Source organism: Onychomys torridus, chromosome 8 (genome assembly GCF_903995425.1).
Source record: "Onychomys torridus chromosome 8, mOncTor1.1, whole genome shotgun sequence".
NCBI classification, from domain to species: Eukaryota; Metazoa; Chordata; class Mammalia; order Rodentia; family Cricetidae; genus Onychomys; species Onychomys torridus.
In genome coordinates this window covers 82,750,423-82,763,086 of record NC_050450.1, presented here as the reverse complement: position 1 = coordinate 82,763,086, position 12,664 = coordinate 82,750,423, and the positions used below count along the sequence as shown (strand labels likewise).

Below are 12,664 nucleotides of genomic sequence, written 5' to 3'. Positions count from 1 at the left end.
CCAAGTGGACTTTTTGAGGGGTGTGGCATCTGGGTCCGGACCACAGCACTGATTACCAGCTAAGGCGGAAACTACTTGACAGTCTGAATTCCCTCAGAGCCCTCTCAACCCCTTATTCCCATCTCATGTCGGCCTGGTGCCTTCCTTCCCTATGCGCTCACTCATTCAGGCATTCATTCATATCACACATGGGATACTCCGATAGTAAGGGGTAACAACCTTTGCTCATTCTTTGATGCGCTATGTACCTTAGGCAGAGAATTTCATTGCAAGGAGCCTCCGCAGTTACACTGTTACTCAGGACTTCAGCGTTTGTGGGGCCCTACCCAAGCTAAACATGCAGTGCTCCTTGTCCAAAACTGGGTTAAGAATTTCAAAACAGAGTCGGATGGATATGGTGACACATACCTGTAACCCCAGCACTTAAGGAGGCTGAGGCAAGAGGATCCTGAGTTCAAGGCCAGCCTGGGCTCAACTTCCTTCCTTCCTTCCTTCCTTCCTTCCTTCCTTCCTTCCTTCCTTCCTTCCTTCCTTCTTCCTCCCTCCCTCTCTCCCTCCCTCCCTCCCTCCCTCTCTCCCTCCCTTTCTCTCTCTTTCTTTCTTTTTAAAGGCAAGGACAGGAAAAGAATAAACTAAGGGCCCAACCCTCCCAAGTGATGTGGCACAGGTCTTTTTAACTACTCCTGTTTAATAGCCAACTGAGGCTCTGAGAGGTACAGTGGCATGCTCAGAGTCACGAAGCTGGAGTGACATGGGGCTGGAACTCAGAGTCAGGCAGGCCAGCTCTCTGAGCTGGACCAGATTTAATTCAGCAAACTCTGACTGGCTGTCTTGGACAAAATGCTGGGCTCGCCTAGGGGGAACCAAGGAGATCTGAACCCACATCTCTCAGGAGCTAGGAGGGAGCAAGGTAGAGATCCCACTAACACTGGATGTGGCTGCAGCATAGTCAGCCACAGGAAGCCTCCTTCTTTTATGTCTGACTTCATCTTAAACCCAACTTCACTGGGGCTGAAGGGAGCCACCTTGACCACCAGAGGTCTGGCCCTCTGGAGGGTTGTTGTTGCAGCGTTTAGGAAACCAAACAGAGGCAGGTTCTGGGATTCTGCCCTGGGGGTTACCATGGTTATCCATGTATACTCAGGAGTCAGGGTCCGGCCTGGCAGGCAGCGGCCTGGCAGGCAGCTTGGTGCTTACCCCACTCTCTTTGGGGTCACAGAGCACATGTGGACTTCCTCAGCCTGAACCCCCACCGTTGGTGGAGGTGGCGCAGTATCACTGTCCTTCCTAGGTACATGGGCAGGAGCTTTTCTGCTGGGAAGGGAGGAAGGGCAGGAGGAAGGTTGGAAGTTAGCTGGGTCTGCCAAGCTCTGCTCCAGGGCTGAACTTAATGATAATCGCTTGGTAATAAGTGGTTAGGCGCTCTTGAGTAAATGACTTCACCTCTCTGTGTCTCTGCCTCTGTTTCCTTACTTGCCAGAGTTCCTTCCTTGTGGGTTTGCTATGTAGATGCTCTCAGGCCGGTGACTATTTCTCCCCTTCTGGTTTCTGCCCCACCCGAACCCAGAAGGCCCAATGCCTTTTGGCCCCAGGGTTTTGCCCCCCCCCCCCATACCTCTGCCCCTCCACCCCCAGAGCCACCAAGAACAGGTCGGTGGCCTTGCTTCCTGAAGCTGTTAAGCTCACCTTCCTCCCCAGGGCTGGCACTCTGCTCTGCCCTGTCTGGGGCACTCCCCATTCCCAGCATTCTTTCCCCATGGCTCAGCTCTCACCCCAGTTCCATATTAACTCCCTGATTCGGGCCTCCCATCCATCTTCACGCTGCCATCACCCCAAATCCTTGGGAACTGCTCTTCTGGCCCTGGAGTATGTCATATAGGGCAGCTCCCCTCCCCTGCCACGCCGCCGTCACGGCGTCTTTTCTTCTCATCCTCAGACTCATGTCAGGAACCCTGTTTCTCCTCTAGGCCTCTAGGTCTTCAAATCACTTTCTTCCAGCCAAGTCCTGCTCACCAATATACAGCCTCCTTGGCTTCTTCCCTCTTGAAATCAAACCCATTCTCTTCCCCTCTTTCTTTCCTAGCTGGTGGGCTGCCTGCTTGCTCTCAGCCTGATGTTACTGGGACAACAGTCACCACGGCCAGCTTGCTAAAACCAGGGGACATGTGTCTTTTCTTTAGGCACTTCATCCTGTTCTTCTGCAGTGTGTGTGTGCTTGCACGCGCACATGGGCACATGTATATGTATCTTAGGCCAGAGGACAGCCTAAGATGTCATTCCTCAGGTGCCTTCCACTTTGGAAGACAGAGTTTCTTTTCATTTTAATTGTGTGTGTGTGTGTGTGTGTGTGTGTGTGTGTGTGTGTGTGTGCGCGTGTATTGCTGTTTTGCCTGCTTAAGTCTATGCACCACATGCATAAGTTACAGACAGTTGTGAGCCACCATGTGGATGCTGGGAATTGAACCCGTGTCCCCGGAAGAACAGCCAGTGTTCTCAACCATCAGGCCATCTCTCTAGCCCTGGAACTTTGCCAAGTAGACCAGGCTAGGAGGCCAGTGAACTCCAGGAATCGGTCTAGCTCCGCCTGCCCTCTCACCGAGGCTGAGATCACAAGTGCATGCTACTGTTTAGGTTGTTGTTTTGTTTGTTTGTTTTGTGGGTTCTGGGGATGGAACTCAGGTCCTCAAGCTCCTTATTGACTGAGGCACCCCTCCACTGTGCTCTCTCCACCCCACCTTCAGACAAGGTCTTTTCTTGCAGCTCACGTTGGCCTTGAACTCATGCTCCTTCTGTCTCAGCTGGAGCCTCATCTTCTCCCTTAGCTTCCTGAGCACTGAAATGTGCAGGTGTGTGTTACCATGCCTAGCTGCTCTTCAGATCCTTGTGGTTCTGCTTCCAGGATGCAAACCTCTCTGAGTTTATACCTGTCTGGGCTGTTGACATTGAAGGTATACGGGCCTGAGCTCTCTGCTCCCCATATGCTATTTCCTCAATGGCTCTCTGCATAGAAAATTCTTCCCATTTTCCAACAGTCTCCCCTCTATCCATCAGTCCTTGCCGCCTCCATTCTACATGGATGTCTCAAAGGCATTCAGACCAATAGGCCCCAAAGTGACCTCATGACCTCCTCCAGCTCCATACTCTTCAGAGAAAGGCCTTATCTCTGACACCCTCTCTCTTCAGAGTCAGAAGACCCTCTTTCTGTAGCTTTACCCCCATGCCCCTGACAAGCCTCCTGTCTCCCTTGGGTGATGCCATGACCTCCTCACTACCCTCGCTCCCACTCTTTCCTTTCCAGTGCATTCCCTACCAGAGGGAGCTGGAGGAGCTTTGCAAACTGCAGACCTAAGGGGCTGCTCTTCTGATTCCAGCCCTTCAGCAGCTCTCTTCATCTGTCATCAAAACTCCCTTGCTTTCCTGAAGTGTGACTCTCTGCTGAATCACCTGTGTAGCATGGACAAGATCTTAGATTCCATCCCTAGCAAGCCCCCCTTTCTCAGAGTTCACTCTCTTCCCTGGTCCTACCCACCTCCCTAACCTCCTGTGCTGGCTAGTTCTATGTCAGCTTGACACAAACTAGAGTGATTTTTGGGAGCAGGAAACTGAGAAAATGCACCCCACCAGAGTGGCTTGTGGATGAGCCTGGGGTGCATTTTCTTGATTGATGGTTGAAGTTTGAGGGCCCAGATCACTGTGGGCAGTGCTACCCCTGGGTCAGTGGTCCTGGGTGCTATAAGAATACAGGCTGAGCAAGCTATGGAGAACAAGCCAGTAAGCAGCGTTCCTTTCTGGCTTCTTCTGTGGATCCTGTCTCCAGGTTCCTGCCTTGAATTGCAGCCCTGATGTCCTGGGTGGTTTTGTGTGTCAACTTGACACAAGCTAGAGTCATCAGAGGAAGGAGCCTCAGCTGAGGAAATGCTTCCTTAAGATCCAGCTGTAAGGCATTTTCTCATTTAGTGATCAATGCGAGAGGGCTGCCCAGCCTGTGGTAGATGGTGCCGTCCCTGGTCTGGTGGTCCTGGGTTCTATTAAGAAAGCAGGTTGAGCAAGCCAGAGGAAGCAAGCCAGTAAGAGGCCTCCACGGCCTCTGCATCAGTTCCTGCCTCTGGGATCCTGCCCTGTTTGAATTCCTGTCCTATCTCTGTTCAGTGATGAACAGCAATGCTGAAGGATAAGCCAAATAAACCCTTTCCCCACACCTTGCCTTTGGGTCAGGGTGTTCTATCACAGGAATAGAAACCTGACTAAGACACCTGACTTCCCTTTGATGATGGACTGTGATGTGGAAGTAGAAGACGAAATAAACCCTTTCCTCTCCGAGCTACTTTTGGTCTTGGTGTTTCATCATAGCAATAGAAACCTAACTAAGCCAGCTCCTGTCTGCACCCATTACCTATCTTTTTTTTTTTTTTTTTTTTTTTCGTTTTTCGAGACAGGGTTTCTCTGTGTGGTTTTGGTGCCTGTCCTGGCTCTCGCTCTGTAGACCAGGCTAGCCTGGACCTCACAGAGATCCATCCATCTGGCTCTGCCTCCCGAGTGAGTGCTGGGATTAAAGGCATGCGCCACCTCCTCCCGGCCATTACCTATCTTTTTACCCTCCAGCTGTGCTGGCCTTCTGTTGTTCTTCAGGCCCAACTCCATGCCACAGGACCTTTACACGTTCTGTTCCTTCTGCTACTTCTCTCGCTCACGGCAAGTTCTCTCTCCTTCTTTCTAGCTACCACCCAAGTAGGATTTCCTCGGCAGAGCTTTTCTTTGTCTTGTCTACTGGATCAGGTCTCTTGCTAGATTATATCCACTCGTGGCTCTTGTCACAGTGTGCGGTTGAATATTTACTAGTGTGTGAATAGCGGTAAGGAGGAGCTCACTGGTGTCCAGTGCCCGGCATAGTAGACAGCAGTGGACACGACGCTGAGTAAATAAAGTGAGTGGAGCAAGCGCATAGAGGTGCAGTGGGACGCACTGGCTCAGCGTCATCATTCAGGGAAGGCTTCCTGAAGTGGGTGGGTTCTAAGTAGGACCTTGAGATGGGCAGACTGAACCAAGCACATTTTGCTGGCCGAGCAAATCCTTCGACTGGAGCCTCATTTTTCGCTTGGAAAAGGGGCAAGGGTTAGGCAAAATGATGGGATTCTCTGAGCTCTCACGTCCTCCCAAGGGCGAGGGCAATTTTTCCCCGCCAGCATTCTAAATCTAACCCCTTTTATTCCTATTTTAGGCGCGGAGCCTGATGGATCGTAAAAAGCACGGCAGGTCTGTACTTCCGCGCTCTAACGCCGGGCGGCGCTCGGAGACCAGCCACAGGGCCCGAGACTCGGCGCGGACCGGGTCTCGGGTCCGCCCCTCGCCAGTACTGCCACCCGAACAGGAGCAGCCATACTGTGAGAGTAGGCCTGAGTCCCAGTCCCGCAGGTACGAGCAGGTCACTGCAACATGCCTTGCGCATGTGGGGCCCTTGATCCGTCTCTCAGGCACCGGTCTGTGGTGTCTGCTTAGATCCTTCTGCATGCCTGGCCCTCCCCAACACCATCTGCTCCTTGGTTCCAGCAAAAAGGCTTTCTTTCTTCGCCTCCCCTTATCTGGTGCAGGGCTAGCTCAGGCTAGCTCTGGGACTACCTTAATACTACCTCTAGGAAGCCTTTTTAGAATACTGTGCTGTCCAAAGGCCCTTCCCCTGAAGCACCAGGCATTCTGTCACAGTCTTACATGGCTGCACTGGCCTGTTATCATTTAGCCGTGTTCCTAGGACCTCTCAGGTTGAAGCCCCTGAGACAGGCCTATTTGATTCTGCGTGTTCTATGTGTAGTTCTGGTTTTGGTTGTGGGCCTAGCAGTCTCTGCTTACTTCTTCTGGTTGTCCCTCACCTGGCCCAGTCCTGGACCTAGTTCCTTTTGACCTGTCCAGACACAGGGGGTAACTACTTCCTTGCACAGGTCCCCCACATGCATGCTAGGGATGTCTGCAGTTCAACCACCCCAGGGAGGGGCCCTCCAGGGGGTGATAGAACCCAGCTGGAACGGCCGTTCTACTCATTGTGACCCGTCCTGACCTCACAGACATCCTATCTACTGCCCATCCAAGAAGCTGGGGGAGCCTACCCTGGCAGGGAGCTCCTAATGAGCCACCTTTCCTCACCACCCCCAAAACATAAGGGGGAGCACAAAGGCCACACTCTTCCCCGTGGTTCAGAAAGGTGGACTGGGCTGGGAGTAGGAGTTCCTGAGGCTGGGTGGAATTGAGCTGATCGGGGTGCGCCAGGGAGAAGTGGTCCTCATTAGTGCGACCTCTCTGCCCATCCTAGGGGTAGCTCCTCCCGAGAAAAGGACCGAAGTGCTACAGTCAGTAATTCAGCGCCCATGCCTGCTGGAGGAAAGGCTAGCCGAACCAGCTGTGCGCCGCCGCCAGCACCTGAGAAGGCCCCCAACCGCCTGATCCATGAGAAGTCACCATATCTCTTACAGCATGCCTACAACCCGGTGGATTGGTGAGTACTGTTCCAGGGCTGCCCTCGAAGCAGCTGGAGTCCCACACTCCTCTGAGACCCCCTAGGCGGCCGAGTGATGCCTCTTCCTGTTGGACCTAGGTACCCCTGGGGACAGGAAGCCTTCGACAAGGCCAAGAAGGAGAACAAGCCAATTTTCCTCTCAGGTATGTACTCACCTTCCCCGGTACGGGGCTCAGTGACAGGCAGCAGGTTAGGGAAGGTCTTCTGGGTCTCAGGGACCTTGTCCTGCCCTCATGCCGCTCTTCCATCTTAGTGGGGTACTCCACCTGTCACTGGTGCCATATGATGGAGGAGGAGTCCTTCCAGAATGAAGAGATCGGGCATTTGCTCAACGAGGACTTTGTCTGTGTGAAGGTGGACCGGGAAGAGCGGCCAGATGTGGACAAAGTGTACATGACTTTTGTACAAGTGAGCCATCTCTTGTAGCAGTGTTGTCCACACCTGTGCGGGACAGCTCCCCTGACCTCGGTCCTCTCTCTCTCTCTCTCTCTCTCTCTCTCTCTCTCTCTCTCTCTCCTCTCTCTCTCTCTCTCTCTCTCTCAGGCCACCAGCAGTGGAGGGGGCTGGCCAATGAATGTGTGGCTGACCCCCAGCCTTCAGCCTTTTGTCGGTGGCACCTACTTCCCACCCGAGGATGGCTTGACTCGAGTCGGCTTCCGAACAGTGTTGATGAGAATCCGTGATCAGGTTGGTGAATAGCGGGAGAGGGGAAATGCCAGAGTCCAGGCTGAGGGACCACAGAGCCTGTAGCACATACTGACCCCTAGGTGTGTGCTCACCTCCTGCAGTGGAAACAGAACAAGAACACCCTTCTGGAAAACAGCCAGCGTGTCACCACAGCCCTCCTAGCCCGATCTGAGATCAGCACGGGTGACCGACAGATGCCACCCTCGGCTGCTACCATGAACAGCCGCTGCTTCCAGCAACTGGATGAAGGCTATGATGAGGAGTATGGCGGCTTTGCTGAGGCCCCCAAGTTTCCCACACCTGGTCAGTGACCTCTGACCTGTATGACGACCGTGTTGACTTAGTTAAGCGGCCCAGTGACCCTGGCCTGTCTTGGGTGGCTGAGCGGCTCAGTTCCTTTCTGGTCCCCTGTGGACCAGTGATATTCTGACCTCTGACTGGGGCAATGGCCTGTGTCCTCTGGGTAGATAGTGAAAATCCCATCTTCCAGTCTGACAGAGACTGAGGGGTCAGAGACCGCCTGGCCCGCTCACCCTCTTCTTCCTGCTCCACAGTGATCCTGAACTTCCTGTTCTCCTATTGGTACAGTCACCGGCTCACCCAGGATGGCCCCCGGGCTCAGCAGATGGCCTTGCACACGCTAAAAATGATGGCCAACGGAGGCATCCGGGACCATGTGGGGCAGGTGAGGGGGAGGCCAGGTTCCCCGGAGGGGCAGCAGGACTGGTGACAGAGGCAGAGATCAGCCTAGCCCTACATCCTGCCTGGCACAGGGCTTTCACCGGTACTCCACGGACCGCCAGTGGCACATCCCCCACTTTGAGAAGATGCTCTATGACCAGGCACAGCTATCCGTGGTCTATTCCCAGGCCTTCCAGGTGACTTTTGCCCCTAACCTCAACCCTGGCTGCCAGTCCCAAGGCCTTCCAGGTAACGGTGGCTTCCTCTGAATTTCAACCCATAATTCCTTCTCACATCCTGGATACCTGGGCTTCTCCCTACCCCCACTTTCCTGGGAGAATGTGCTCCATGAATCTGAGCTGCCCCAGTGCCCTCTATTTACAGCCTCCATCCCCCACAGATCTCTGGTGATGAATTCTACTCTGATGTTGCCAAAGGCATCCTGCAGTATGTGACCCGGAGTCTGAGCCATCGGGTGTGTGTCCACTGAGGCAGGTGGACCTGACTGCAGGAGGGTTCAAGGCCTCCATTGCCTTTTGGATGGTGACCATCCAACTCTCCTATCCCCACAGTCTGGAGGTTTCTACAGTGCAGAGGATGCAGATTCTCCCCCAGAAAGGGGCATGAAGCCCAAAGAGGGTGCTTTCTATGTGTGGACAGTCGAAGAGGTCCAACAGCTACTCCCAGAACCTGTGGGGGGCGCCAGCGAGCCACTGACCGCCGGCCAGCTCCTAATGAAGCATTATGGACTCAGTGAAGCAGGCAATATCAGCTCCACTCAGGTGAGGACCTCTGGGGACACAAGAGAAAGACCCCAGGCCTACCAAGCACATGGGCTTCTTCCAGCTAAGGCTGTTTTTCTCAGGATTCCAAGGGGGAGCTGACTGGCCAGAATGTTCTAACAGTGCGGTATTCACTGGAGCTGACAGCAGCCCGCTTTGGCCTGGATGTGGAGGCTGTGAGCACATTGCTCAACACAGGGCTGGAGAAGCTCTTCCAGGCCCGGAAACATCGGCCGAAGGCACACCTAGACAGCAAGATGCTGGCCGCCTGGAACGGTGGGGTGACCCTCTCTGAGCACTGATCCTATTTGCCTCTTCAGTCTGCCCATTCTTTCTTCCTAGGCTTCTTTTCTTTATTTTGATTTAGAAAGAAATAAACGGAGACTTAGGGTCTAAGTAACCTGCCTGGGCTAGGCATTTGGAGGCTCAGGTGTGTGGTGGGTGTCCCTGGAGAGCTTTCGATGGCCTCTTACCACCTCTGGTGCCTCTTTTCCTCCAGGCCTGATGGTGTCTGGCTTTGCTGTGACGGGGGCTGTCCTGGGCATGGATAAGTTGGTCACCCAAGCCACCAATGGCGCCAAGTTCCTCAAGCGGCACATGTTTGATGTGGCCAGTGGCCGCCTGAAGCGAGCATGCTATGCTGGCTCTGGAGGAACTGTAGAACACAGGTAGGGGGCTGGACAGACCAAGAGGCCATCTCCTTGTGTGATTCCAATTCTTGTTCTTCTCCTTCAATCAACTGATCGGTCACTCCCCCACCGTGTGCACACTTACTACTCCTGGCCCCCTTGACTCTGGGGAAATGGGCTAATTGTAGCCACGGGAGAGGTGGGTGTTGAGAATTAACAGAGAGAAGGTATGAAAAGTGTGCTGCCTGCATATTCCTAGGCCTGTCCTCAGATTTCCCTTCTCTCCTATACCCCTAGTAACCCACCCTGCTGGGGCTTCCTGGAAGACTATGCCTTCGTGGTGCGGGGCCTGCTGGACCTGTATGAGGCCTCTCAGGAGAGCTCCTGGCTCGAGTGGGCTCTGCGCCTGCAGGACACACAGGACAAGCTCTTCTGGGACTCCCAAGGTGGTGGCTACTTCTGCAGTGAGGCTGAACTGGGGGCAGACCTGCCTCTTCGTCTGAAGGATGGTCAGTGTGGCTGTGGGCCAGCCTTGGGTCCTGGTTCTAGTCAGGGCAGGGCATTTCCCGAGGGAGACATTTGTGTAGTCTTGTGGTAAAAAGCTGATGTGGGGCTTCTGGCTTCACGTCTTTATTCCATGTGACTTTGGTAGTCTGTTATTTCTGAACCTGCTTCTTGATATACAGGTGAATGTAGTGGTAGTCATTCCTCAGAGTTGATGGAGAGGTTGTTCTAGCCGTCCTGTGAGCATGCAGTGGTCTTTGAAACCCACAGATTCATTTGTTAAATAAGAATGCCTTGGTCTCTGCCTGCAGGAAGTTTACAGTGTGTGGTGGAGATAACCAGCAATAGTGCAAAATGTAACACCACCAGAGCACTGGGATTGCAGTAACCCTGTGACAGGTATCAACCAGGAGGAGCTGTGTGCTCATGCAGGCACTTAGGAGAGAGTTTAGGCAGAGGAGATAGTCTGAGAGAGCCCTAGGGGGATAGGCTGAGTGATGAAAGACCGAGAGACTGGAGGTGGTGAGAGAGGAGGATGCTGGTGCTCGGTAAGGAAGTGAGGGCTCAGTGGTTAAGAGCACTGACCGATGTTCCAGAGGGACCGGGTTCAATTCCCAGGCTGTCTGGTGTCTGATCACACCAGGATAAAATTAAAGGGGGAAAAAAGGATGGGGAGAGGGTTCTGACCTGCTCTGGCTTGAATGTAAAATGGTAGGGAAGAATAGGAACTGGGAAATCAGGGTGACCCATTAAGAGGACATTGGTGTTTAGTCTTGGAGGAACTGCACCTGAGATGGGGGACAGGGAGGGACTGGGGCCTGTTCAGGCAGCAGCCTAGAAGGATCTGTAGGTGAGTTAGAAGAGATGAAGGAGTTGGGTGATGCCTGTCTGGCCCCAGTAGTCAATAGCTGGACAAAGGCATCAGTAGTGGGATAAAGAAACCTGGATACCCACAGTTCAGAAGGATACAGGGTCTGTAAAAAAGAAACAATCAGACCAACAACACATGTACTTCCCCATCCTATCACTGGACCTCACAACCCAGATTCAGTCTCAGGGCAGAGTCCTAAAGCCCCAGTGACCTTCCCCCCTTATCCTTTGCAGACCAGGATGGTGCAGAGCCCAGTGCCAACTCTGTGTCAGCCCACAACCTTCTTAGGTTGCATGGTTTCACTGGCCACAAGGACTGGATGGACAAATGTGTATGCCTGCTGACAGCCTTCTCTGAGCGCATGCGTCGTGTCCCTGTGGCGTTGCCTGAGATGGTGCGCACCCTCTCAGCTCAACAGCAGACTCTCAAGCAGGTAGGGAGGTGGTAATATGTGGACTGAGACCCAGGCCAGGAGGGATGCTGGTGATGCAGCAGGGTTTGAGAGCCATGAGTGGAGTGTTCCAGGGCTGTCCCCAAAGCTCACTTACATGTGTGCAGGCACTTAGAAGGTCAGGAGTCTTGGCTCTGTGGAGTGGAGATATCTGTGCAAGGGTAGTGTCAGAGGAGACAGGCCTCTCTGGTCCAGGGACATTCCTGTGAGGGCTTGTCACTGGGCTGTCTTGAGTAAAAAGGCAAAACGAAGGGGCTAAAGATGGGTGGTTGTGTGGCTGGTGAAGTATTTGTAAGGCACTGCATGTTGGTCTGATGAATTCTGTTCCTATGCACTTTATTGCTATTTCAACCCTTTAGTATACAACACACACACACACACACACACACACACACACACACACACACGCACACACACACACAGTTTTTCTGATTTGTGGGCTGGTGTTGGTCAGAGTGTTTGCCTCAGGTTCGCCTATGAATACTTGAGTGCCTGTATGTGTGCAAGCATGTTTGTGTGTGTTTATATGTGTGGCATCCACTTCTCTGGGCATCTTCTGTGCGTGTATGTAACTACTCTAGGCCTCTTTGTGTGTTGTGTGCCATCCAGTATATCGTCTCCTGAACACCCTCCCCCCATATTTGTATATCCACTACAATGTATGACATTGCCACTTGTGTGCATTCCTGTGTGTGTGTGTGTGTGCGTGTGTGCGTGTGTGTGTGTGTGTGTGTGTGTGTGTGTGTGTGTGTGTGTTTACTTGCTGAGCACTGAATCTGATGTATCCTCCTGGTGGCTAAGGTGAGTCCTTTCTCTTCTTGAGAATACTGGGTGGCCAGAGGAAGGACTTAGAAGTCTTGGCAGATCTTGGGGCCTAGCTTCTTCTTTTCTGACACTGGATGATTTTTCTTGTACTAACCAGATTGTGATCTGTGGAGACCCCCAGGCCAAGGACACCAAGGCCCTGTTGCAGTGCATCCACTCTATCTACATCCCTAACAAGGTGCACATCCCTGCAAAGCTGGGTTCGCCTTCTGCCTCCCCTCGCTGAGTCTCCCTACTCAGCTCCCAACTTCCTTCCTTTTGGAGGCTTAAGTCCCCCTGACCTGGTGCAATGACTGGTTCCTTCTCCCAGGTGACACTTTTTGCTCTGCCACTACCCCAGGTACTGATTCTGGCTGACGGCGACCCATCGAGTTTCCTGTCCCGACAGCTGCCCTTTCTGAGCACCCTTCGACGAGTAGACGACCAGGCCACAGCCTACATATTTGAGAACCAAGCCTGCTCCATGCCTATCACTGAGCCCTGTGAACTACGAAAGCTGCTACACCAGTGACTGCTAAGAACCCTTTGAGCCGGGCCAGAAGGCAAAACTTTTCAGCGGATCAGAGACTCAGGCCTTGCAAGGCTATGCCAAACCTACAGCCACCTCTATGAACCCTGCCACCAGATGATCACAACCATCTTCACGGCTCCCCTATGGGCACCTACTCACCATGAAATAAACCTAACAGTGTCCTCTGGTGACCTCAGGACTCTAGCCTCTCTTGTGAG

At 53.2% G+C, this 12,664-nt stretch overlaps 1 protein-coding gene across 2 annotated transcripts; it reads left to right on the top strand.

Annotated features, from left to right (window-relative positions):
• Positions 1-5,016: 5,016 nt before the first annotated feature.
• Spata20 (spermatogenesis associated 20) lies at positions 5,017-12,637 on the top strand. 2 transcript variants are annotated; one of them, XM_036196645.1, is made up of 17 exons: positions 5,017-5,112; positions 5,219-5,412; positions 6,302-6,484; positions 6,584-6,648; positions 6,759-6,913; positions 7,049-7,192; positions 7,294-7,495; positions 7,747-7,877; positions 7,966-8,070; positions 8,274-8,348; positions 8,446-8,655; positions 8,739-8,931; positions 9,155-9,323; positions 9,582-9,793; positions 10,893-11,092; positions 12,033-12,113; positions 12,276-12,637. In XM_036196645.1, the coding sequence occupies exons 2-17, from the start codon at positions 5,231-5,233 to the stop codon at positions 12,444-12,446; spliced, it is 2,478 nt and encodes an 825-aa protein (XP_036052538.1). In that variant the 5' UTR covers positions 5,017-5,112; positions 5,219-5,230; the 3' UTR covers positions 12,447-12,637. The 2 variants fall into 2 exon arrangements, with proteins under 2 accessions (XP_036052538.1, XP_036052539.1); XM_036196646.1 differs by lacking the exon at positions 8,274-8,348 and having other exon boundaries at positions 12,276-12,628.
• The last annotated feature ends 27 nt before the right edge of the window (positions 12,638-12,664 follow it).

Excerpts from the sequence above, each read along its gene's own strand:
- Spata20 (XM_036196645.1), top strand. The coding sequence starts at position 5,231 with ATGGATCGTAAAAAGCACGGCAGGTCTGTACTTCCGCGCTCTAACGCC. Across the intron at positions 8,932-9,154 it reads GATGCTGGCCGCCTGGAACG|GCCTGATGGTGTCTGGCTTT; the intron begins GTGGGGTGACCC and ends CTTTTCCTCCAG. Across the intron at positions 9,324-9,581 it reads GGAGGAACTGTAGAACACAG|TAACCCACCCTGCTGGGGCT; the intron begins GTAGGGGGCTGG and ends CTATACCCCTAG.